Source organism: Elephas maximus, chromosome 12 (genome assembly GCF_024166365.1).
Source record: "Elephas maximus indicus isolate mEleMax1 chromosome 12, mEleMax1 primary haplotype, whole genome shotgun sequence".
Classification (NCBI taxonomy): Eukaryota; Metazoa; Chordata; class Mammalia; order Proboscidea; family Elephantidae; genus Elephas; species Elephas maximus.
The window spans coordinates 41,467,417-41,494,116 of NC_064830.1; the positions used below are offsets into that span (position 1 = coordinate 41,467,417).

General features: G+C 38.9%; 1 protein-coding gene and 1 non-coding gene across 3 annotated transcripts in view; both read left to right on the plus strand.

The window, feature by feature from the left end:
* UBXN2A (UBX domain protein 2A) overlaps window positions 1-26,700 on the plus strand; it is a 67,388-nt gene that overhangs the window by 5,653 nt on the left and 35,035 nt on the right. Inside the window, exons 1-2 of one of the 2 annotated variants that reach the window (XM_049903108.1) lie at window positions 6,138-6,178; window positions 25,200-25,254. In XM_049903108.1, the coding sequence (XP_049759065.1) occupies window positions 25,214-25,254 (41 nt within the window). In that variant the 5' untranslated portion in view covers window positions 6,138-6,178; window positions 25,200-25,213. Of the gene's footprint in view, window positions 1-6,137; window positions 6,179-25,199; window positions 25,255-26,700 lie in introns of those variants that run through there. The other variant, XM_049903107.1, reaches the window with a different exon arrangement.
* LOC126087604 (U6 spliceosomal RNA) lies at window positions 771-873 on the plus strand. Its single transcript, XR_007519786.1, has one exon. It is a non-coding gene; the product is annotated as a U6 spliceosomal RNA (small nuclear RNA).

Consider the following 26,700-nt stretch of genomic DNA (forward strand, 5'->3'; position numbering starts at 1 on the left):
ACTGCCGGGTCCTTCTTCCTGGCATAACAACAATTATAAGGATGACTCAGGACCGGGCAGTGCATGAGGTCGCTGTGAGTCGGAACCGACTCAACGGCACCTAACAACAACAACATTAAATATTATCATATCAGATGCAGAAAAATTCAACACCCATTTATGATAAAATCTCTCTGCAAGCTAGAAATAAAATGGAACTTCCACAATGATATATGTGTGATTATATCATACATTAAAAAAAAAAATTGCTATTGAGTCAATTCCAACTCATGGCAACTCCATGTAACAGAAGAGAGCTGCTCCATAGGGTTTTCTGGGCTCTAATCTTTATGGAAGCAGATTGACGTAATAGTGAACTAAACGTAAGAATGACAGCAGACTTCCCATCAGAAGTTGTATAGTCCAAAAAAAACCAATGAATTACATTAATGTGCTGAATGAAAAAAAAAAAGTTACATAAACCTAGAATTTGATAAATACCAAAAATATCCTTCAGAAAGAATAATACAGATCTTGGTTGCTAAATACTGTTCTTCAATTTAAAAAAGCAGAGCTTGCAGAGAACTGGCTGATTCTAGGGCTAGGGCAAGAAAAATGCAAGATAAGTATAGGGTATCTTGTAGTACCAGAAAGTAGGAACATGCACAAAAAATAAAAAGAAGGTAGCATGTCAAAGGGACACAGACCCCAACCCAAAAGAACTTCTAGTGGACAAAGCTGGAACAACTTTAGCAACAAAATAAATATGATAAAAGGAAATAATTGATCATTTGCTTTGGCAGCAAATATACTAAAATTGAAATAATACAGAGATGATTAGCACAGACCCTGTGCAAAGATGACACACAAATTCATAAAGTATTCATATTTCTCATGATCTTGTATGCAGAAAAGTCTTAAGGCATCCATAGAAAACTATTAAATGAATAAACAAGTTAAGCAAGGTTGCAAAATACAAGATCGATATACAAAAATCAATTGTATTTGTATACACAAGCAGTGAACAATCCAAAAAGGAAATTAAGAAGTAAATTCCATTTACAGTAGCATCAAAAAGAATGAAATACTGAGGAATAAACTTGACAAAAGAAGTGTGAGATTCATGCACTAAAAACTCAAAACACCATTAAGAGAAACTAAAGAAGACCTACGAAAATGAAAAGACATCCCTGTTCATGCATTGGAAGATTTAATATTGTTAAGATGACATTTCTCTCCAAATTGGTTGAAAGATTCAACACAATCCCTACCGAAATCACAGCTGACTTCTTTGTAGAAATTGACAAACTAATCCTCAAATTCATAAGGAAATACAAGGGACCCAGAATAGCCAAAACTTGAAGGACGAAGTCAGAGGTCTCACATTTCGCTATTTCAATGCTATTCCCTATACGAGAGTCAATTTGTATTCTTATATATAGCATATGCAAAAATTAACTCAAAATGGATTACATGAACATAAATGTATGAGATAAAACTATAAGCCTCTTAGAAGAAAACCTAGGAGTAAATCTTCATGACCTTGGATTAGGCAATGGTGTCTTAGATATGACACCAAAAGCACAGGCAACAAAAGAAAAAAAGCAGATTAATTGGTCTTCGTGAAAACTAAAAACATTTGTGCTTCAAAGGACACCGTCAAGAAAGTGAAAAGACAATTCATACAATGAGAGAAAATTTTTGGAAATCTTGTATCTTAGAGGTGACCTGTATCCAGAATAAAATTTAAAAAAAGAACTCTAACAACTCAACAATAAGATGACCAATAACCAAATAAAATCAGCAAAGGAATTGAATAAAACATTTCTCGGAAAAAGATATATGAATAGCCAATAAGCACATGAAAAGATGCTCGATATCATTAGTCATGAGCAAAAAAACCTGTTGCTGTGAAGTCAATTCTGACTCACAGCAACCCTCTAGGACACAAGAGAACTGCCCCGTAGGGTTTGAAAGAGAGGCTGGTGGATTCAAATTGCTGACTTTTTAGTTAGCAGCCATAGCTTTTAACCACTGCGCTACCAGGGCTCCCTCATTAAAAACCAAAAAAACCAAACCCAGTGCCGTCAGTCGATTCCGACTCATGGAGACCCTATAGGACAGAGTAGAACTGCCCCACAGAGTTTTCAAGGAGCGCCTGATAGATTCGAACTGTGGACCCTTTGGTTAGCAGCCGTAGCACTTAATCACTACGCCACCAGGGTTTCCCATTAGTCGTTAGGGAAATGCAAATCAAAGCCAAACAGATACCACTTCACACCCGCTAGGATAAAAATATTGTTTATAGCTGTTTTAGTCATCTAGTACTGCTACAACAGAAATACCACAAGTGGATGGCTTTAACAAAGAGAAATTTATTTCTTCACAGTAAAGTAGGTTAAAAGGGCTTCCAAATTCAGGGCGTCAGCTCCAGGGGAAGGCTTTCTCTCTCTGTCGGCCTTTTCATCAATCTTCCCCCGTATTAGGAGCTTCTCCACACAGAGACCTCAGGTCTAAAGGACGCACTCTGTTCCCTGCACTGCCTTCTTACTGGTATGAAGTCCCCCTCTCTGCTCAATTCTCTTTCCTTTTCATCTCTTGAGAGATAAAAGGTGGTGCAGGGAAACTCCCTTTACATTAGATCAGGGAAGTGACCTGGGTAAGGGTGTTATAATCCCACCCCAATCCTCCTTAACATAAAATTACAATCATAAAATAAAGGACAACCACACAATACTGGGAATCATGGCCTAACCAAGTTGACTCATATTTTGGGGGGACACAATTTAATGCATGACAATAGCAAAAATAATAATAACGTCATGTGGGGTTTATAACACTTGTAGAAATAAACTGTATGATTAAGTTTTTACATGTCACCTTGAAGACTAAGGTGCGCCTGAAAAACTGTGGTATTTTCAATCACATCATATGCATGTGAAAGCTGGAGAGTGAATAAGAAAGTCTGAAGAACTGACACCTTTGAATTGTGGTGTTGGCAGAGAATATTGAATATACCACGGACTACTAAAAGAATGAACAAATCCGTCTTGGAAGAAATACAACCAGATTGCTCCTTAGAAGCAAGGATGGTGAGACCGTGTCTTACATAATTTGGACATGTTGTCAGGAGGGATCAGTCCCTGGAGAAGGACATCATGCTTGGTAGAGGGTCAGTGGAAAAGAGGAAGATCCTCAATGAGATGGCTTGACACAGTAGCTGCAAGCGTAACAACAATTGTGGATGGCGCAGGACCAGGCAGTGTTTCGTTACGTGGTACGCAGGGTCACTGTGAGTCAGAACTGGCTTGAAGACACCTAACAAGTTTTTACATTATAACCAAAGAAGTGTAATATTATGTGAAGGTATGTACCCCAAATCCTAGAGCAGTGGCCTAAAGATGTGTTCCCTGTACCAGCAACATCATAATCACCTGCCAGAAAAACCCAAACCCGCTGCCATAAAGTCGATTATGACTCATAGCAACCCTATAGGACAGAGTAGAACTGCCCCTGTAGGGTTTCCAAGGAATGCTGGTGGATTCGAACTGCCTACCTTTTGGCTAGCAGACAAGCTCTTAACCACTGTGTCAACAGGGTTCATGTAATCATCAGGCAAGTTGTTAAAATGCAAGTTATCAAGCGTAACACCTGAATCAGAAACTCCAGAATGGGACCCAAAAATCTGGCTTTTATCAAGCCCTTCTGATGATTCTCATGGACGCTACACTTTGCGAATCACTGCCATATTGCAACTATTAAAAAAAAATACACCAAATAGTATAGCTAATAGAACAATGTTGTCGTTAGTTGCTATGGAGTTGGCGCCAACTCATGGCGACCTTATGTGTAACAAAATGAAACACTACCTGGTCCTGTGCCATCTTCAAGGAGCCCTGGTGGTGCAGTGGTTAAATGCTCAGCTGCTAAGTGAAAAGTCAGTGGTTTGACCACACCAACTGCTCAATGGAAGAAAGATGGGGCAGTATGCTTCCGTAAAGATTTATAGCCTTGTAAACCCTGGGGCAGCTCTACTCTGCCCTACCGGGTTGCTATGAGTCGGAGTCAACTTGATGGCAGTGAGTTTGGTTGGTTTTGAGTGCCATCTCATGATCTTTGGTATGTTTGAGCCCATTGTTGAGGCTATTGTGTGACTCCATTTCATTGAGGCTTTTCCTCATTTTCCCTGACCTCTACCAAGCATGATGCAAAGTCAGCACAAAAAAATCAATTGGGTTTCTCTACAATAGCAGTGAACATCCTGAAAAGGAAATTAAGAAAACAATTCCATTTACTATAGCATCTAAAAGAATAAAATACCTAGGAATAAATTTAACCAGGGAGGTGAAAGACATACACGTAAACCTATCAAACATTACTGAAAGAAATTAAAGAAGACATAAATAAATAGAAGGACATTCTACATTCATGGATTGGAAGACTTACTATTGCTAAAATGTCAATACTACCCAAAGCAATCTATAGATTCAATGCATTCCCTATCAAAATTTCAACAGCCTTCTTTGCAGAAACAGATGAGCCAATCCTCAAATATTTATGGAACTGTTGCGGTCGAGTCGATTTCAACTCATAGGTACTGTAAGGGCCACCAAATAGCCAAAGCAATCTTACAATGAAGAACAAAGTAGGAGTCTCTTCAGCAGATGGTGTTGGGTCAAAAAACATTCAAGACCTCACAGAAGGGCCAAAGAAAAGTCTCTATGCCCGAAGGAATTAAAGTAAATTCTTACCGTGTGTGTTCAACAGACAAGATGTCTAGAGCACTGGTTTGAGAGTTGAACTCACCGAGGGATCCTCAGTCCTTGAACAGGAGAGTTCAAAGAATTCACAAAGTGCTGTTACCTGAGTGGGGATGGTGGAGGTCCGTAGGTGAGGCCCAATGTCAATCTGAGTTTTGTCACCAAAAACTGTCAAATAAAAAACAAATCTGGATTTGGGTAACGACAGACTTTATTTGAAAGGATTTTTGCAAGGAGGGGGGAGGAACTATTATAATAAGGAGAGGGGAAGTATTGCAATAACGAGACTGTTCAACCGCCAAAAAGCGGATTTAGACAACGAGACTTTATTTGAAAGAATTAGTGCTAGAAGGTTGAAAGGAACTATTACAATAGAGGAAGCTGTCTATTGCAATTGGGAGGACACTCTGAGATCTGAGAACTTCTGCAAAGTCAGGCAAAAAGATTTCTATTATAAGGAGGTGTGAACAAGGCTAAGAACAAGAATTGGGTGTGGGCTAAGTAGGATGGGTGTGAGTAAGTGGGATGAAATGGGGAAGGTGACAGTGGTAGGACAGTAGATCAGAGACTATTTTTACCCCAAGGTCAGCTTCATGGAGACTCATGAGGTCACCATGAGTCAGAATGGACTGGCAACCAACAACAGGGTCAGCCTAAATTGGGGAGCAGTTTGTATGCTGGTTTAGGCCGAGAATGGGTCAAAGTAAACGGACCCGGGGGAGAGACCTTCACTACAACTTGATAAAGTCAAGGTAGCCAGTATTTTGTCCATATGGGTCAGCTGGTACAAACAGTTCAGCTAATCCTTTTATGAGGAAAAGAATGGGAATTTGGTGGGTCTATGTCTGACTTTGTCATAAGTAAACAAAAGGGGATTTCTAAGTCTTAACTAAACCGTATGGGGGTGATTGTTCCACGCAGTAAGCCATTTCTGAAACACAAAGGGGGGGTGGGGAATTTCTTTAAACACTGCAGGATCAGGCAAAGTTCAGCATTGTCAGAATGCAGCGACATGTCTCCATGGATTCAACCAGAAGCTGAAGAAGTACAAAGGTAAATAAATGCTGGTTTCTCGGGTGGGTCCACACGTAGCTCCCCGCGTTTCCTGCACCCAATCGAGAGGCGCCATTAACGCTGGGAGCCGAAGCGACCGGCCGTGGCAGGCCCCGCCCCCTTGCGCGCGCCCGCGCTCCTCGGCTCTGCGCGGAGCCCGCCTCGGCGCGCGCTCGAGCACCCCGCGAGGAGACGGAGGGAGGCGGGTCTGATCCTGCGGCGCAGCGTTGGCTCCAACTAAACCTGAGGGGGCCCAGGGGCAGCAGAGCTCTGGGTCTGAGGAGGTCCAGCGTTCGGGCAGCGGTGGCGCCCGCGGCCCCTGAGGGAATTGAGGAGGCCGTGAGGCGACACCGCGGTGCGGCCAGCTCCAGCGGCCGCGCCCGGAGGTGAGTTTCCCGTCGCCGCGCCAGCCTTCGCCGGGGTGGAGGGTTGGGGCGGGCGGTTCCCTGGCGGGGCTGTGGAGGTCGCTCCGTCGGGGGGAGCGCCTTGGGCTGGTCTTTGGGTAAATCCCAGGTCAGGAGGTTTCGGACCCCGCGTCTGAGGCCCGGGAAAAGCGGCCCTCGGGCCGCGGCCGGGGCGAGGCTCCTGTCCTGCCCTGCCCAGCCCAGGTGAGCCGCGGATCACGGCCTTTGGCTGGGCTGGGTTCTTTAATGGGGGACGCAGGAAGGTTGAACTCAAAGTGCGCAATTTGTTTTTTTCTTTAAAGGGGTCTCAGAAACTCCGAGTTATGTGCAGTCAAAATGTTTCAATTTCCAAAGGCGTACACTGCAAAAACGCAATTGAAAAATGCAAAGTATGTGTATTTTCGATTCTCCCAAAGGCTTTTAGGCGGACATTTCAGGGCTCGCTTCTTCACCCATCTCCCATAACTCGCTTTCTTTGATGTTTTATAGGTCTGGTATTCTTTGTTTATATATATTTTTTTCTGTGTAACTTTTTCTTTTCACTCCCAGTGATAAATTTATCACTTTCCAGAAAAAAAAAGGAAATATTAGTGTGACGCCCACTGTTGGTTCCTTAGTACGTAATTTGAAGTAATTAAAAATAGAGCGTGCTGATAGTGTTTATTGATGTTAGTGCAGAAGAGAATAGTGTGGAATTACAAGGTATAAGTGATTGTATACGACGTGAAAATCAGCTTCTTTATTTCATAATCATGGCTCAAGTGTGTCTGATTTTGGGGTGTTTATAATTACTGAAATCGTGGTCTGATTTTAGTTTACTAGGGAAAAACTCTTTAATTAAAAGTTGGTTTTGTGTCTTACACCTAAGTGCTGAAAGTTGTTTTGATTTAAAAAGCAATCAAATTTAATGAATTTTGAGCACATAGGCATAGCACTAAAAAACTTCGTGCTAGGTACTGGTGGTACCTATAGGGTCGCTATGAGTCAGAATTGACTGCATGGCAGTGGGTTCAGGTACTGGTGGAATCCAAAAATGAATGAGCATTGTGTACAGAGAGTGATTAAACAAACAAATTATAATGATACAAGGCAGAATACAACATTAACAGAAACTACTGCTTATTGAGCACTTACTTTTAACTGAGCACTGTGGTAAATACTTTGTGTGCATATTTTAATTACTGAATACATATTTAATATTAATAATTTAGTAACTTATCTTTCAAAGAATAAATACTGTCTGCTGAGTGCTAAGGATATGATTTTGGCCAGTACAGATTCTGCTGCTAAGGAATTTACGGTTTCATTGGAGGAAACAGATATTAATAATCACACAGATAAATGCGTGGTAGAAGCTAAAATGGAAGAATGTGTTGTGAGAACATGTAACAGGGGAACTTATCCCAGCTGGGGAAAGTAACCTTTGAACTGATACTATGGATAAATAGAAATTAGGTGGAGGTGACTCCCAAAGGCGAGAAGTTCCCTGCAAAAGAAATACTTGCCACAGAGGCTTTCCCAATGACACATTTGGGAAATTTAAGCAGTTGTAGGGTAGAAAGCAAAAAGGAGGTGTGATAAAGTGGGTTAGAGGCAGATAGCGCCTACAGGGCTTTTAAGGCAATATTAAGGATTTGAGACTGACCGCCCCCCAACTTTTATGTGGAAAATTTCAAACATTCAGATGTTGTGAGAATACAATGAACCTATTTAACATTTCCCAAAGGATTTGGACCTTATTCTGAGGGCAATGAAAAGTCATTGAAAGGGGTTAAGCAGGGGAGTTTTAAAATCAGATTTGTATTTTAAAAAGGTCACAGTGACTACTGTGTAGAAACTGGGTTGGATAGGGGTGAGAATGAATGCAAGGAGACCAACTAGAGATGATGGTACTCGAGAGAAGACTGGTGGCTGTGAAGATAGTGTGAATCCTAAGGGCATTTAACTGAGCTCCCCTTGCTTTCTAGTAATTTTGTATTCACACCTATTGGAGGAACCATGGAAGGTTTTCTAAAGAAGATTGTATTTTAGATGGGTGGGCTTTGTAACAGTTCACCGTGGAGCCCTAGAAGAGTGTCTTGGTGCCAGAGGGTGGCTGATTCAGTGACCTTTAGAGCTTTTCTCGTTTAAATCACTGTTGTCACTACCACTTTGGTCCTTGTTAGTTGTTCTTAGTAGCCATCTCTGACGAACTTAGGTATAACAGAATGAAGTGTTGCTACTGAGTCCTGTACCATCTTCATGACCTTTGATATGTTTGAGTCTGTTGTGACTGTTGTCTTAATCCATCATGTTGAGGGTTTCCCTCATTTTCGCTGAACCTTTACGTTACCAAACAGTGACATCCTTTTCCGGTGATCAGTCTTTTCTGGTGCCGTGTCCAAAGTAAGCAAGCCCATCTTGCCATCCTTGCTTCTAGGGAGCATTCTGGTTGTATTTAAGACTGATTTGTTAGTTCTGATTCAAACCCAACCAAACCTGTTGCCATTGAGTAATCCCAACTCATAGCAACCCTGTAGGACAGAGTGGAACTGCCTTATAGGGCTTCTAAGGAACAGCTGGTGGATTCAAACTGCCGAACTTTTGGTTAGCAGCCATAGCTCTTAACCCCTGTGCCACTAGGGCTACATTCTGATAGACCATGATATATTCAAGTATTCTTCAACCAGCACCGAATTGAAATGCATCAATTCTTCTTCGGTCTTCCTTTTTCATCGTCCAGCTCTCCTGTGCATATGAGGTGATTGCAAAGACTGTGGCTTGGGTTAAGCACTCCTTAGTCATCAGAGTGACATCTTTGCTTTTTAAAACTCTAAAGAAGCCTTTTGCAGCAGATTTGCTCTGTGCAGGCTATCATTTGATTTCTTGACTGCTACTTCCATGGACATTGATTGTTGATACAAGCCAAGTGAAATCATTGACTTCAATTTTTTTTCCCTTTATCATGATGTTTATTATTTATTAGTCCAGTTGTGAGAATTTTTGTTTTCTTCATATTCAGGCATAATGCATGCTGAAAGCTGTACTCTTTGACCTTCGTCAGTCAGTGCTTCAAGTAGTCTTCGTTCTTGGCAAGGAAGATTGTGTCATCTGCCTATTTTGGTCCTTACCCATTGCCATTGAGTTGATTCTGACTCATAGCAACCATATAGGACAAAGTAGAACTGTCCCACAGGGTTTCCAAAGCTGAAGTTTTTACTGGAGCAGACTGCCACATCTTTCTCCCACCAGGAGGCTGGTGGGTTGGAACTGCCAACCTTTTAGTTAGCAGCTGAGAATTTAACCACTGCACCAGCAGGACTCCTCACTTTGGTCCTTAGAAGTGTAAAGCTCCCTCATTTACCATTTTTTTCATAGAAGAGGACAGAAGAAGACATTTTCTTTGTTACCCAGAGCATGGTTACCCAAAACCAAACCCATTACCATCAAGTCAATTCCGACTCATAGTGACCGTATGGGACAGAGTTGAACTACCCATAGAGTTTACAAGGCTGTAAATTTTTACTGAAGCAGACTGCCACATCTTTCTCCCACGGAGCAGGTGGTAGGTTCAAACCACCAACCTTTCAGTTAGCAGCCGAATGCTTAACCACTGTGCCACCAGGGCTCCCTGAGCATAGATAAGAAAAGCTAAAACTTTCCAAATGATCTTATTTTCTATCACTTAGTGTTTAATAGACCAGAATTCACAAAATATACAAAGAAACGTTCTTTTAAGTATTTGGTTCTGATGCTGCCTTAGTTAGATTGCTCTTGAAGGCTTATAGGCCTGATACCATTCATGGGACATCTTCTATAGAAAAGCTTCTATATAAAAGGAGTCACATGCCCAGTTGTATAATGATAAAAAAAAATACTACAAACCTATACTCCCCCATGAGGGCTGGAGTACATGCTTATAAAATAAGTAAAAATAATATGCAGATTCTTTCCTACTCAAATTCTAATATATGCATTTAAAAGACTATATTTCTTAGTAGTCTAAATCTATTTTGAGTGGATTTTCTTTTTAGTGGCTATATTCCATAGAGCTCAATTTACTCTGTCTCTTGACTGATTTTATTTGGGAGTAAAAGGGATAACATTTTGAAAGGTGTTTAGTAAACTGCGACCTACCAATTTGTAAGATGGTGGTGGTACTAATTGGAAGTAGGCTGAAGTACAATGTAGGAAATTCTGTTTGTCTGCTCATTCTGATGTCCAGTTTCATGTTGGTAGCTTGGATGTTTGTCAGACGGCATTCTCTACAGACAGTACACAGTTTAGGTTCATTCATTTTATGTAACTGTGATACATTTGTAGAAGCTTGCTCAGTTGATATAAATAAATTTTACTTGGCTTATTTGCATATTATTAATGATAGGAAATACCTAAAATCATAGTGACTTTGTGTCCATGTCAGAATGAATTTTGACATCATAATTCTATGCTGTGTTTGCAGTTAGTAACTCAGTATATTTGTCCTTTTTAGTCCCTAACTTCCATAATAGTAATGACCTTGTCTGTCGTATTTACGCTTCTATTCTTAGTTCTAAAACATTGCCTTGTACGTATTGGTCAGAGGTTTAATAAGTATATGAATGTTTTGAAAAGTTTAATTAGTGAAATAAAAAGTGAAATTTCTTAGCCATGTCCCCATTAAAAATTTTAAGATTAAGTCCGAAGTGTCTTTTACCAATCCCTGTAACAGAGACTATGACAGAGGGTTGGAAAAAAGAGAAAGAGGCACAATACTGTTATATTCTCAGTACCTCCTTTAATCCTCAAAACAACCATGTGAGGAGGATAATTTTTTCCATTTTACAGATTAGGCAGCTAGGGCTGGAAAAGTTAAATAACATGCAGGAGTCACCTAGCTCAAAAGTGATATGGTGAAGATTCCAGTACAAGTCAGTTTGAATTCAAGGTTTGTTTTTTCTTTATTCTGCTGTCATAAATATCCAGAGAAAGAGAGAGAGAGAAACCCAATCTTTCAGTAGCTTATACCTAAAAAATTATGAAGAAATTATTAGTGATTTGCCAGAGAACAAGAGCCTGTTTATGGACACAGTGGAATACTTTACAGGTGGTTCCTGTATGCTTTGCACTTGATAGGCACTATCGATGGCACTGGGTTTGAATTTATGGAAGAAGCAGGAATCTTGGATCTAGTTGAGAGAGCTAAAAGACCTAGGAAACAATTTTAAATATCAGACAATAAGATTTGAATAAAGACCCTGAATACTTTAGGAGGGGGTTGGAGCACTGAAGTTTCACCTTTATAAGAAATGGATCTTGAGCTGGGACTCGAAGGATGGTTAGGATTCAAATGCCTAGAAGGATGATGATGCGAACAAAGAAACAGAGGTAGAATGAACATGTTATGTTTATGAGACAGTAAACATATGTAAACTAAGGGATTCTTTTAGATTAGTTGAAAATAATATTGGAGAACTGTCACATGAAAAACAAACAGCCCCACCACAAAAGGTAATGTCCATGAGGGCTGGGATCCTTGTCTGTTTTGTTCAGTAACCTGTCCCAAGCACCTAGAACTATGCCTGGTATATAGCAAACCAGAAAACCAAACCTGTTGCCATTGAGTCGATTCTAACTCACAGTGACCCTGTAAGACAGAGTAGAACTGCCCCATAGGATTTCCAAGCAGCGGCTGGTGGATTCACACTGCCAACCATTTGTTAGCAGCTGAGTTCTTAACCACTGTGCCACTGGCGCTGAATAAATACATAGTTGAAAATATTTTAACAGCTTTATTTATGCATAACTGGTGTACAATAAGGTACGCATATTTAAAGCATAACATTTAATAAATGTTTTTAAATGAAGTAGTATTCAGCTGTATAGTACTTTATTTCTCAAATAAAGAAGCAAATAAAACTAAACATTTGTTAAATCTCAGTGGTTAAGATTGATATTTATATTTTTCTCTATCCTTTTGTGTATGTTTGAAATATTGAGACACTTTTAAAGGGAAGCAATTATATTGTTTTAGAAATATGAAATTTGAAGAAAGTATTGTTGGAAGAAAAAATTTGTGGGCATGGAATTCTGGTTTTCTGAATATATTTATAGTTTTTTTCTCATTTTAAAATTATTTTTATTAAAATAGTACCTGCACATGGTTTAAAAGGCGAATAGTGCTAGAATGCTTAAAATTAAGAAATTCTCCCACTGCCTTTCCTAACAGGCACCTACTTTGAACTCATAGCTGTTTCTTCTGCTTGTGTCTATGTTTTTGAACGATGTGTATGTTTTACCATCTCCTGAGACTTTTTGCTCTTTTATACCTCCTCCTCCCTTCAAGTCGTCCTTCTAATTATTTTCTTTTTTATAGTACATTACTCCTAATGGTTTTCACTCCTTTTTTTTCTACCAATGAGTGGAAATATATACCGTCATTTTTTTTCCTTTGGTCTATGGATGGTATGATTATATTTATTTAATAATGTAATAATTAAACCTCCAAACCAAACCTGTTGTCTGCAAACCCAAAAGAACACTGATGGTACCTTGTATCTAACCATCTTTTTTTTTCTTTTTAATTTTTAGTGTGCTTTTTTTTATTGTGCTTTAAGTGAAAGTTTACAAATCAAGTCAATCTCTCATACAAAAATTTATATACACCTTGCTACATACTCCTGATTGCTCTCCTCCTACTGAGACAACACACTGCTTCTCTCCATCCTCTATTTTCGTGTCCATTCAGCGAGCTTCTGACCCCCTCTGCCTCCTTATCTCCCCTCCAGACAGGAGCTGCCCACGTAGTCTCATGTGTCTGCTTGATCCAAGAAGCTCACTCCTCACCAGTATTATTTTCTATCCTATAGTCCAGTCCAATCCCTGTCTGAAGAGTTGGCTTTGGGAATGGTTCCGGTCTTGGGCTAATAGAAGGTCTGGGGACCATGACCTCTGGGGTTGTTCTAGTCTCAGTCAGACCATTAAGTCTCGTCTTTTTACGAGAATTTGAGATTTGCATCCCACTGCTCTCCTGCTCCCTCAGGGGTTCTCTGTTGTGTTCCCTGTCAGGGCAGTCATGGGTCTAACCATCATTTTTAATGGCTGCATTTTTAAACTACATACCAAAAAATCCAAACCCATTGCCGTTGAGCTGATTTCGACTCATAGTGATCCTCTGGAACAGAGTAGAACTCCCCCAAAGGGTTTCCATGGAGTGCCTGGTGGACTCAAACTGCTGACCTTTTGGCTAGCAGCCATGGCTATTAACCACTATACCACCAGGGTTTTCTTAAAGTGTATAGTTCATTTAATTATATAATCCTTTTAAAATAACATTTTTTGGTATTATAAAAAAATCTTTTTACACTTATATGATTTATTGCTCTGTAAATCCATTGCCTTACATTTAATAAATATTGACTAATGTTCTTTGATAGCCACTGCTCATCTGTCATTGGAGGCTTGCGTGTTGCTATGACGCTGAACCGATTTCAGTTGAGCTTCTAGACTAAGACAGACTAGGAATAAAAGCCTGGCAATCTACTTCTGAAAATCAGCCAATGAAAACCCTGATCACAATAGTCTGATCCCATTTGGCATGAGGTCCATGAGTCAGAGGCTGACTCCATGGCAGCTAACAACAAGGACAACATACGTTGAATGAAAAGGGCGAGGCTGTTAACCAAGATGTTAGCATTTCAATCTGTAGGAGAAAAATGCTGCGGTCTGCTTCTGTAGTAAAGATTAAACCAAACCAAACCTGCTGCCAGCCAGTTGATTCCGACTCGTTGTGACCCTGTAGGACAGAGTAGAACTGCCCCAAAGGGTTTCCAAGGAGTAGCTGGTGAATTCGAAATGCTGACCTTTTGGTTAGCAGCTGTAGCTCTTAACTACTGTGCCACCAGGGCTCCGTAACAAAGATTACAACCTTGAAAACCCCATGGGACAGTTCTACTCTGTCGGATAGGATTGCCGTGAATTGGAATCTACTTGACGGCAACAGGTTTTTTGGTTTGGTTCATTTTTTTTTTTTTTAAGTCTAGAAAATAATTTTGAAGAGAAATGCGGACAGGATTAAGAAGTCTTCAGAAGTACAAAATGCACACTTGAGACAATAGACATATCTAATTTATTATTGCATTCCATTCTTAGCTAAAAGGTAGAGTCTGAAGTTACAGCTGGGGATGTTGTTGACAGTGTTATCTCCCACCCTGTGTTGTACAGTCACTCCCCTAAGAAAAAGTCCACTATCAGTTTTATATTCAATGTTTAATGAAAACAATATTTGCTTTCTGTGTACATACGCTCCAGAGGGGATTTCAGAAACATGTTCTTACCAGATAGAGCCTGTTTGAGCGTTGAGATATTTTTAATGCTTTGCAGAAGCATCTAAATCCATTTGTCTCCTTTTGAGTTTTTTTTTTTTTTTTTTAAGTCTGTAGAATAGCCTCTGGGACTTCGATATTAAACAGCTTGTCATGACCTAATTATAACACTTCCCTAAAAATATTACAGAACGATATTGCTTCAAGCATATATAAATAGAACTTCTAATCCCTGTTCTGGGGTGACTTTTTAAAATTAAAACTAATTTATACAAGTTTATTAAATAAAGCACTGCAATTTGACTTTTTAAAAGCATATTTAATTTTAAAACATTAAAAAGTCAATGATTTTTTCGCCTTTCCTCTATACTCAGTTTGATTTTGCTTTCTTAATTAAGTGACCAAATTAAATAGAACAGACTCTGATTTTTCATAACTCGTATTTTGACAACAGATAATTTTCATAGGCACATCATAACTGTCGTCTGTGTGTGGAGTAAAGGACCTAGTTTTACCTTAAGTAAGGTAGCCTTTGTCCTTTTTAACTTGTGAATTCTGACCTAGCTCTGGGTGGCTAGGGGCAGAGAGAGTGCTGGGGAGCGTGGGAGGTGGGGTGGTAATGAGGATGAGGAGATGAAGGAGTGGGAATATGAGGACTGGATTGTTCTCCACATTTTGGGCTTTAGATTTTATTGTTTCTTAACTGTGTACTGTGTTTGACTTCTAATGTTTCTGTCTGTGCCCACATTGCTTTCAAACAAGTCAGCCTAATTAGTTAGTTTTAAGAAGTTCTTTTAGTTGTGTATTTTACAAATTTATCTTTATTCTCTAGACGTAATCTACTTCTCATATTCATGACTTTAAATATGATTTCACAGCTTCAAATTTATAATTGTGGGTTAAGAGGCACTTTTTTTTTTTACAGAGGCATATTATTTTTAATGAGGATCTAAGTCTGTGAAATTAGTGCCATTCGTGTATTATTATTAAGAGTAATTTTCTGGTAGAGCAAAAGCACTGCCTTTTAAAAAGCTAATGAAATGATCACTCACGTGTCTGTCAGTTTGTTCTAGTGTGGGGTCTTGCATGTTGCTGTGACGCTGTAAGCTATGCCACTGGTATTCGGATACCAGCAGAGTCACCCGTGGTGACTCTGAGCTTTCAGACTAAGACAGACTGGGAAGAAGGACCCAGCAGTCTACTTCGGAAAAGAATCAGCAGTGAAAACTTTATGCATAGCAATGGGACGTTGTCTGATACAGCGTCAGAAGATGAGCCCCCCAGGTTGGAAGGCACTCAAAAGACGACCGGGGAAGAGCTGCCTCCTCAAAGTAGAGTCAACCTTAATGATGTGATTGGAGTCAAGCTTTCGGGACTTTCATGTGCTGATGTGGCATGACTCAAAATGAGAAGAGACAGCTGCAAACATCCACCAATAATTGGAACATGGAATGTACGAAGTATAAATCTAGGAAAATTAGAAATCTTCAAAAATGAAATGGAACACATAAACATCAATATCCTAGGTGTTAGTGAGCCGAAATGGACTGGTATTGGCCATTCTGAATTGAACAATCATATGGTCTACTATCCCAGGAATGACAACTTGAAGAGGAATGCTGTTGCATTAATTGTCAAAAAGAACATTTCAAGGTCTATCCTAAAGTACAACACTGTCAGTAATAGGATAATATCCATACGCCTATAAGGAAGATTTTTTTTTTTTTTTTTTTATAAGGAAGACCAGTGAATATGACTATTATTCAGATTTGCCCACCAACCACTAAGGCCAAAGATGAAGAAACTGAAGATTTTTACGAGCTTCTGCAGTCTGAAATTGATTGAACATGCAGTCAGTATGCATTGATAATTACTGGTGATTAGAATGCAAAAGTTGGAAACAAGAAGGATCAGTAGTTGGAAAATACAACCTTGGTGATAGAAACGACGCCGGAAAGCGCATGATCGAATTTTGCAAGATCAAATTCTTCATTGCAAGTACCTTTTTTTTTACCAGTATACACGGTGACCATACACATGAACCTTGCCAGATGGAATACACAGGAATCAAATCCACTGCATCTGTGGAAAGAGACGATGGAAAAGCTCAATATCATCAGTGAGAACAAGGCCAGTGGCTGACTGTGGAACAGAACATCAGTTGCTCATATGCAAGTTCAAGTCAAAACTGAAGAAAATTAGAACAAGTCCATGAGATCCAAAGTATGACCTTGAGTATATCCCACCTGAATTAAAAAAAAATTTTTTTATTGTGCTTTAAGTGAAAGTTTACAAATCAAGTCAGTCTTTCACACAAAAACGTACATATATCTTGTTACATACTCCCAGTTGCTCTCCCGTAATGAGACAGCCTGCTCCCTCCAGCTACTCCCTCTTTTCGTGTCCATCTTGCCAGCTTCTAACCCCCTCTACCCTCTCATCTCCCCTCCAGGCAGGAGATGCCAGCATTGTCTCAAGTGTCCACCTGATCCAAGAAGCTCACTCCTCACCAGCATCCCTCTCCAACCCATTGTCCAGTCAAATCCCTGTCTGAAGAGTTGGCTTTGGGAATGGTTTCTGTCTCCTGGGCCAACAGAAGGTCTAGGGGCCATGACCACTGGGGTCCTTCGAGTCTCAGTCAGACCATTAAGTCTGGTCTTTTTTTTTTAATAATTTTTATTGTGCTTTAAGTGAAAGTTTACAAATCAAGTCAGTCTCTCACACAAAAACTTATATAAACCTTGCTATATACTCCCAGTTGCTCTCCCCCCAGTGAGACAGCCCGCTCTCTCCCTCCACTCTCTCTTTTCGTGTCCATTTCACCGGCTTCTAACCCCCTCTACCCTCTCATGTCCCCACCAGGCAGGAGATGGCAGCATAGTCTCAAGTGTCCACCTGATCCAAGAAGCTCACTCCTCAGCAGCATCCCTCTCCAACCCATTGTCCAGTCCAATCCTAAGTCTGGCCTTTTTATGAGAATTTAGGGTCTGCATCCCACTGCTCTCTGGCTCCTTCAGGGGTTGTCTGTTGTGTTCCCTGTCAGGGCAGTCTTCGGTTGTAGCCAGGCACCATCTAGTTCTTCTGGTCTCAGGCTGGCGTAGTCTCTGGTTTATGTGCCCCTTTCCGTCTCTTGGGCTCGTAATTACCTTGTGTCCTTGGTGTTCATTCTCCTTTGATCCAGGTGGGTTGAGACCAAATGATGCATCTTAGGTGGCCGCTTGCTAGTGTTTAAGACCCCAGACGCCACCCTCCAAAGTGGGATGCAGAATGTTTTCTTAATAGATTTTATTATGCCAGTTGACTTAGATGTCCCCTGAAACCATGGTCCCCAAACCCCTGCCCCTGCTATACTGGGCTTCGAAGCATTCAGTTTATTCAGGAAGCTTCTTTGCCCTTGGTTTAGTCCAGTTGTGCTGACCTCACCTATATTGTGTGTTGTCTTTCCCGTCACTTAAAGTAGTTCTTATCTACTATCTAATTAGTGAATACCCCTCTCCCACTCTCCCTCCCCCCTTCTCGTAACCATCAAAGAATGTTTTCTTCTCTGTTTAAATTATTTCTTTGTCCCACCTGAATTTAGAGACCATCTTAAAAATAGATTTGACATGTTGAATGCTAATGACCGAAGACCAGACAAGTTGTGGAATGACATCAAGGACATCATACATGAAGAAAGCAAGAGGTCATTGAAAAGACAGAAAATAAAGACCAAAATGGATGTCAGAAGAGACTCTGAAATTTGCTCTTGAGCATCAAACAGCTAAGGCAAAAGGAAGAAATGATGAAGTAAAACAACAGAAGATTTCAAAGGGCAGCTCGAGAAGACAAAGTAAAGTATTATGATGACATGTGCAGAGAGCTAGAGATAAAAAACCAAAAGCGAGGAATATGCTCTGTATTTCTCAAACTGAAAGAACTGAAGAAAAAAATTCAAGCCTCAAGTTACAATAGTGAAGGATAGGGAAAATACTGAACAATGCAGGAAGCATCAAAAGAAGATGGAAGGAATATGCAGAGTCATTATACCAAATGAGAATTGGTTGATGTTCAGCCATTCCAAGTGGTAGCATATGATCAGGAACCGATGGTACTGAAGGAAAAAGTCCAAGCTGCACTGAAGGCATTGGCAAAAAACAAGGTCCCAGGAATTGATGGAATATCAATTGAAGTGTTTCAACAAACGGATGCCGTGCTGGAAGTGCTTACTTATTTATGCCAAGACATTTGGAAGACAGCTACCTGGCCAGCCAGGTGGAAAAGATCCATATTTATGCCTATTCCCAAGAAAGGTGAGCCAACCAAATGCAGAAATTATTGAACAATATCATTAATATCACACGCAAGCAAAATATTGCTGAAGACCATTAAAAAGCTGCTGCAGCAGTATATCAGTGGGGCCGCCAGAAATTCAGGCCGGGTTCAGAAGAGGACGTGGAACCAAGGATATCATTGCTGATGTCAAATGGATCCTGGCTGAAAGCAGAGAATACCAGAAGGTTTCCTGTGTTTTATTGACTATGCAAAGGCATTCAACTGTGTGAATCATAACGAAGTATGCGTAACATGGTGAAGAATAGGAATTCCAGAACATTTAATTGTGCTCATAAGGAACCCGTACATGGATTAAGAGGCGGTTGTTTAGACAGAACAAGGGGATACTGATTGGTTTCAAGTCAGGAAAGGTGTGTGTCAGGGTTGTATCCTTTCACCATACCTATTCAATCTGTATGCTGAGCAAATAATCAGAGAAGCTGGACTGTATTAAGAATGGGGCATCAGGATTGGAGGAAGACTCATTAGCAACCTGGGTTATGCAGATGACACAACCTTGTTTGCTGAAAGTGAAGAGGACTTGAAGCACTTACTGATGAAGATCAAAGACCACAACCTTCAGTATGTATTACACCTCAACATAAGGAAAACAAAAATCCTCACAACAGAACCAATAAGGAAACATTATGTTTGAGGTTGTCAAGGATTTCATTTTACTTGGATCCACAGTCAATACCCGTGGAAGCAGCAGTCAAGAAATCAAAAGAGCATTGCGTTGGGCATATCTGTGGCAAAGGACCCTTTTAAAGTGTTGCAAAGCAAAGATGTCACCTTGAGGACGAAGGTGCACCTTACCCAAGTCATTGTATTTTCAGTCGCATTATATGCATGTGAAAGCTGAACAATGAATAAGGAAGACCAAAGAAGAATTGACGCCTTTGAATTGTGGTGTTGCCAAAGAATATTGAATATACCTCGGACTGCCAAAGGAATGAACAAATCTGTCTTGGAAGTAGTACGACCAGAAAGCTCCTTAGAAGCAAGGATGGTGAGACTGTTCTCACATACTTTGGACATGTCAGGAGGGATCAGTCTCTGGAGAAGGACATCATGCTCGGTAAGGTGGAGGGTCAGCGAAAAAGAGGAAGACCCTCGACAAGATGGATTGACACAGTGGCTGCCACAATGGGTTCAAGCATAACAACAATGATTGTGAGCATGGTGAAGGACTGGGCAGTGTTTTTTTTTTGTTTTTTTTTTTATGGTACATAGGGTCGTTATGAGTTGGGACTGACTCAACGGCACCAAACAACAACAATGAAATGATAGCATAGGACTCTAGATGTATATATTTTTTAAGGTAGAATTTTTTACTCCCAATTTTTGTTTTGAAAATTTCTAAACACATACAAAAATGAATATAACACTAGTATGTATACTCATTACCCAGCTTCATTAATCATCAAGTCATGCCCATATTTCTGCTGTTGGTTTAAACCAGAATCCAAATATGGTCCATATATTGCAGTTAGTCACTTAAGTATTTTTAAAATCTATTTCCATCTCCAAGGATTTCCCACATTCTGGATTTTGTTGATTGCATCCCTGTGATATCATCTGATCGTGTTCCTCTGTGCTCTATTCTTGACAGATGGCCAGTGAGTTTTTCTTTTTTTAATGGGTATCATTATGAGTTCATGTTTTACGTATTTCCATTGATTGTAGTTGTTCTTCAGTTCCATTTTTTGCCTCTCGGAGACTCTTCGAATTGACTTCTGAATTCTTTTGACACTAACCCAAAATGTCAAGATATTCCAGGCACAAATTATACATTTCTCTCCCTAGACCTTGAGTATCAGCCATTTCTTCAAGAAACCTTGATTCCTTTTTGTGGAAAATGGTATTTAGAGACCACAAAGCTAGGCACTAGGAGTGCTCGTTGTTAATAATTGCTTATTGCTTTTAGGCCTTTTTGGTGGACAGAGCTAATTTTTTTTTTTAAGAGAAAATACAGTATGAGTTCACTGATACTTCCAATTTAAATTTAGGATTGCAGGAGTTTTACTTGGCTTCTTTGATTTTTATATTTGTATCTCTTTATTGTTATTCTGAAAAAATGTTGATTTTTAACAACATGAGACTTTTTTTGTTTTATCCTAGGATATCTCAGCCTCAGCACTATTGACATTTTGGGCCAGGTAATTCTTTCTTGTGGAAGCTGTTTTGGGCATTATAGAATGTTCATCAGTGTCCCTGACCTCTCCCAGTAGATGCCAGTAGCATACCCTTCCCCATCCCTACTCCAGTTGTGACAACCAAAAACATCTCCAGACATTGCCAAATGTCCCCTGAGGGGCTCAGTTGCTCCATGATTGAGATCCACTGCTTTATTCTTATACCATAAAACCCAACCAAACCCATTGCCGTCCGGTCAATTCCAACGTATAGCGACCCTATAAGACAGTAGAACTGCCCCATAGAGTTTCCAAGGAGCGCCTGGTGGATTTGAAGTGCCAGCCTGTTGGTTAGCAGCCATAGCATTTAACCACTACACCACCAGGGTTACCTCTTATACCATAGTTTCATAAAAACAGTATCAATATAGCATTACCATCTGTATTTTTTCCCTGTAGAGTATGTCTCACTAGGATATACAAATTACTTTTTTAAAGTTATTTAAATTGATTACTCTCTATATAGTTGTGCCACCAACTTGATAGTCAATTCAGTTCATTTATTTCGTTTTTACTTTGAATTTTTAGGGATTAAAGACAAACCAAAAAAAAAAAAAACTGTGTTTAATTACAGTGTGAAATATTTGCATGATTCCAAAGTTGATCTACAAAAATCAAACCCATTGTCGTCAAATTGATTCCAACTTATAGTGACCCTGTGGGACAGAGTAGAACTGCCTTGTAGGGTTTCCAGGGAGCAGCTGGTAGATTTGAACTGCTGACCTTTTGGGTAGCAGCCATAGCTTTTAACCATTACGCCACCAGGGCTCCATATACGTACATACATATGTATGTGTGTATGTGTGTGTATATAATACACACACATACACACATACATATGTATGTACGTATATTGTGTTTGACCCCTTCTCTCTTTTCTCTCTCTCCTAAAATCTAGCCTATAGGAAACTTTTTTTTTTGTTTGTTTACTCTTTCTTTTCTAATATAAACTAGTATACGTATTTATGTCGACCCCTTCTTAGATAAATAGTAGCATTTCATACGCATTCTTCTTCATCTTGCCTTTTTTCACTTAATTGTTGTGTGCTGTGAAGTTGATTCCGACTTAGTATATTAATTAACAGTATAAAATTCTTTTTTACTGCTGTTTCCGTTGTGTGAATTTACTATAGTTTATTCAACATGTCCCGTCTTGGTAGATGTTTGAATTTGTTGCAGGTTTTCGATGGCACTGAGTTTTTTAGTTCTAAGTTAGTTTATTATATGGAATGCTGTAATTTTTTTTTTAAGTTAGTTTATTATAAGGAATGCTGTAAGTAGTGCTTCAGTGAATAAATTTGCTCATTCACCTTTTCATATTTTTGCTAAAGTATCATTGGGTTAGATTTCTGGATGTGGAATTACTAGATAAATGCATATATAATTTTGCTAAGTATTGTCAAATTCTCCTCCCCAGGAGTTGTACCATTTTATAGTTCCACCAAAAATGTATGAGAATATTTCCCCAAAGCCTCAGCAGTAAAGTATGTTTTAAGACTTTGAATTTTTACCAGTCTAATAGGTGAGAAATGGTGTCTTAATGTAAGTTCAATTGAATTTCTCTTATTTGGAGTAAGAATGGACATTTTTTCATACTTTAGGGCCTTTTTTTTCTGAGAAGTCTGTTCATATCTGTTACCTATTGTTGATTGTTGGCCTTTTTCTTCTCTGTCTTTGAGGTTCTTTATATATTAGCCTTTTATTTATAGTGTCAGTTCTGAATACTTTTCTTAGTTTTTCATTTGTCTTTTTACTTTGTATAAGGTATTCCTAAATTTTTTATTCTTACACTGTTAAATATGTAGTCTTTCCCCTTACTACATAGTTAGGAAGGTTTTCTTTCTTCCAGATACAGAGAAATTTATCCATGTATTCTTTTAATACCTAAAATCTATTTTTAAAGTTTAAATCTTAGATATATTTGGAATTTATCTTAGTTACAGTGATTCCACATGACTAATCCATCATTTCCCAATGCCTTTTTTTTTTTTCTTTCAGTATGGACACACAGATTTTTATTTTATCCAGTGGATTATAATCCACTAGTATCGTTATTTGTCTCAGTGTTCATTTGTCCCAGATTTGGCCAGTGGAGCCTCTTCCAGAGTGGCTGTGATATCTTTTGATACATCCTCATCATTCTTTTAACATATTCTTTCTGGAGCAACAAGCTTTTTCAGGTTCATCTTGTTCTTTCTCTGTCCTAGCCCTGGAATCAGCCTTTTCTCTAAGGAACCATGGTTACTTTTATAGGAGAATAGTATTTAGAAACCAAGGTCTGAATTTTCTGTGTGCTTATTGCCTCTAGTGTGTCATGGCTTACATGTCCTTGCAGCAGACAGGAAATTTGGATTATTTTTGTTGTTCTTAGGTTTTTTTTTTTTTAGGTGCCATCGAGTTGATTTTTCCACTCATGGCAACCCCACGTGACAGAGTAGAACTATGCCTATAGAATTTTCTAGGCTGTAATCTTAAAGGGAACAGATTCCTAGGTCTTTGTTCTTCAGAGCTGCTTGTGGGCTCAAACTGTCCACCTTTCTGTTAGCAGCCAAGCAATTAACCACTGCATCATTTCTAACACTGATTTATTTGCTCATTTCTTACCATACTTTTGTTACAGCTGTTAAACAGTTTTGTAGAAAGTCTAGGAAAAAAAAGAAAACCATCCACAATTTTGTTTCTCCAGTAATGACTATTGTTGCTTCTCTTTTCCATATGGATTCAATTGCATTTCGATTCAGTTGCATTCCTAGTGTATAAATGGTTTTTGTTTCCTGTATTTTTCACTTATGTGTATCTTTTTCTACTTGGCTACATAACTGCTTCGTAATTATTTTTAAGGGGGTACATGTTACTCCATCAAGCAACTGTATCATGACTTATTTGGACAGGTAGTTTACTTTCAGTTTTTCCTAGTAGATAATAGTTGTGATGGACATTTTTGCATACATAGCCTAATTTGCTGTTGTTTTAAATTCCCAGGAATATGGAAAATCAGGGTTAAAAGGTGTAAATATTTTTAGAACATGTGGATGCATCTTGTCAATTTGCTTTTTGAAGAATCATAAGGGTGGGGTTCGTACTGATTTGGTATTTTGTTACTTATTAGAGATTGAGTGAAAAATTTCGTTCAATTTTATTTTCTTTTGAACCAAAGGACACATTAAAATTTTTTTTATTATAATTTTTAGGAAATCATTCTTTTGCCAGAAAATTATCAAACTCCAAATATTTTACTTTTGCCTTAGTTTGTAGATAAAAATAACAGCTTTCAGTTTGGTCGCTTGTTCCTAAGACCTTTTTAGTCTTAAAAAAAATAAAACAAAAACAAAACTTGTTGCCGTTGAGTTGATTCGGACTCGTGGTGACCCCATAGGACAGAGTAGAACTGCCTCATAGGGTTTCCAAGGCTGTAATCTTTATGGTAGCAGACTGCCCCGTCTTTCTCCCTCAGAGCAGGCTAGTGGGTTCAAACCTCTGACCTTTTGGTTAGTAGCTGAGTGTTTAACCACTGCGCCACCAGGCCTTCTTTCGTTCTAGTTGGCGGTGGTGGTGTTAGGTGCCGTCGAGTTGGTTCCTACTCATAGTGACCCAGTGCACAACTTAACAAAACACTGCCCGGTCCTGCGCCATCCTCACGTTGTTGTTATGCTTGAGCCTACTGTTGCAGCCACTGTGTCAATCCATATTATTGAGGGGTTCCTCTTTTTCGCTGACCCTTTACTTTACCAAGCATGATGTCCTTCTCCGGGGACTGATCCCTCTTGATAACATGTCCTAAGTATGTGAGATGTAGTGTCGCTATCCTTGCTTCTAAGAAACATTCTGATTGTACTTCTTCCAAGACAGATTTGTTGTTCTTTTGGCAGTCCATGGCATATTAGTATTCTTCACCAGTACCACAATTCAAAGGTGTCCCTTCTTCTTTCATCTTCCTTATTCATTGTCCAGCTTTTGCATGCACATGAGGTGATTGAAAACAGTATGGCTTGGGTCAGGCACACCTTAGTCTTCAAGGTGTCGTCTTTGCTTTTCAACAAGTAAAGAGGTCTTTTGCAACAGATTTGCCCAATGCAATGCATCTTTTGATTTCTAGTTCTTCTTAGGGCTATATAACAAGTAAGCTTATATTTTAAGGAATATTAATATATACACAGAAATAAGTTTTTTTAAGGACTATATTGATAACTTTCGCTTTTCTTTTTAATTTTACAGTAAGGCAAAGGAGAATGAAAGAAGTAGATAATCTTGACAGTATAAAAGAAGAGTGGTAAGTTAGCTCAAGTATATGAATTTCTTTGTTACTAATACCTTTATTACTATATTTCTCTATTTTTATTGCATTTCACTGAGTTAATAAATTCTTATTGTGCATGATTATTTTAGTAAATACCTAATCATAATATATTTTGACATTTTTTTTTAACCATAGTTACATTGAACTGATTTTAGTGAGGTTTTGAAATTTTGTTGTTAATAAAAAGTAGTCTTAAATTTCTCTGTTCACATACAACCTCTGTCATTTAAGTGAGAAATTTAAGTAACTTTATCTTCTTAGCTTCTTGTATGTATTATCTTGGAGGCATAGAGGTAATTTAGTGGCTGCAGAGGTTTGAATCCCATCTCTGCCTTGTATTACCTCTCTGACCTTTGTGCTACTTAGGTAAACTTTTTGATCTCATCTATAAAATGGGGATATAGCTAGCTATCTACCTGAAAAGTTTCTGTAAGAATTATATAGCGGATATAAAGCAGTTAGCATGGTATTAGCAAATAGTGGGCACTCAGTTAATGATAGCTGCAGTCTATAGTTCTTAACAGTATGGGATATTTTATTCTCATTTATCTGAGGAGGAATATTTATTTTTATGTTTTGCTCTTTGTTTTAAATGCTTGATGAGGTAAAATTTTTTTCATCCACAGTTCATTTAAGGAGATAGACAAGTATGTACTTCATACTTTCCCTTTAAAGATTTGATACGTATGGAGAATGGTAATAGTGAAAAAATGTGATTTGGAGTCATGAAATGGTGTTTGAATCTCCTGTGTCATTTGCCAACTGTATAATATTAATCAAATCACTAGCCTCCATTTTTGTATGTGTTAAATGAAGGTAACTATAATACAAACCTCATGTGATTATTGTGAGGAACAAATTTAAAAATGCTTTGTAAATGCTTATATACCAAAGTTACCTGTTATTTTTTCATTATGGCATATATTGTTTTATATAAATGTAATAAAATATTTGATACTAATATAATTGTATGTGGGATTGTGTTGGGAGTCCCCAAGATTATCCACAGGTTTGCTAATTCCCTAGGAGGACTCACAGGACTTAGCATATAGTTGTAATCAGAGCTGTGATTTATTATAGCAAGAGTATACAAAACAAAATCAGCAAAGGGAAAAGGTGCATAGGACGAATCCAGGGGAAAACAGGTACAAGCTTCCAAGAGTCCTATCTCAGATAAGTCACACTAAATCTCAGATAAGTCACACTAGATGTACTTAATTCCCCCAGCAGTGAGTTGTAACAACACATGTAAAATGTCATCTACCAGGAAAGCTTGTTAGAGACTTAGTACCCAGAGTTTTTATTGGGGGGGCTAGTCACATATTAAAATTACAGGCTCTCAGAAGGAAAGCAGGTGTTCAGTATAAACCACAGGATTTGTACAAACAGTTTTGCCACAGTGGGCTTCTCAGAGTGGTA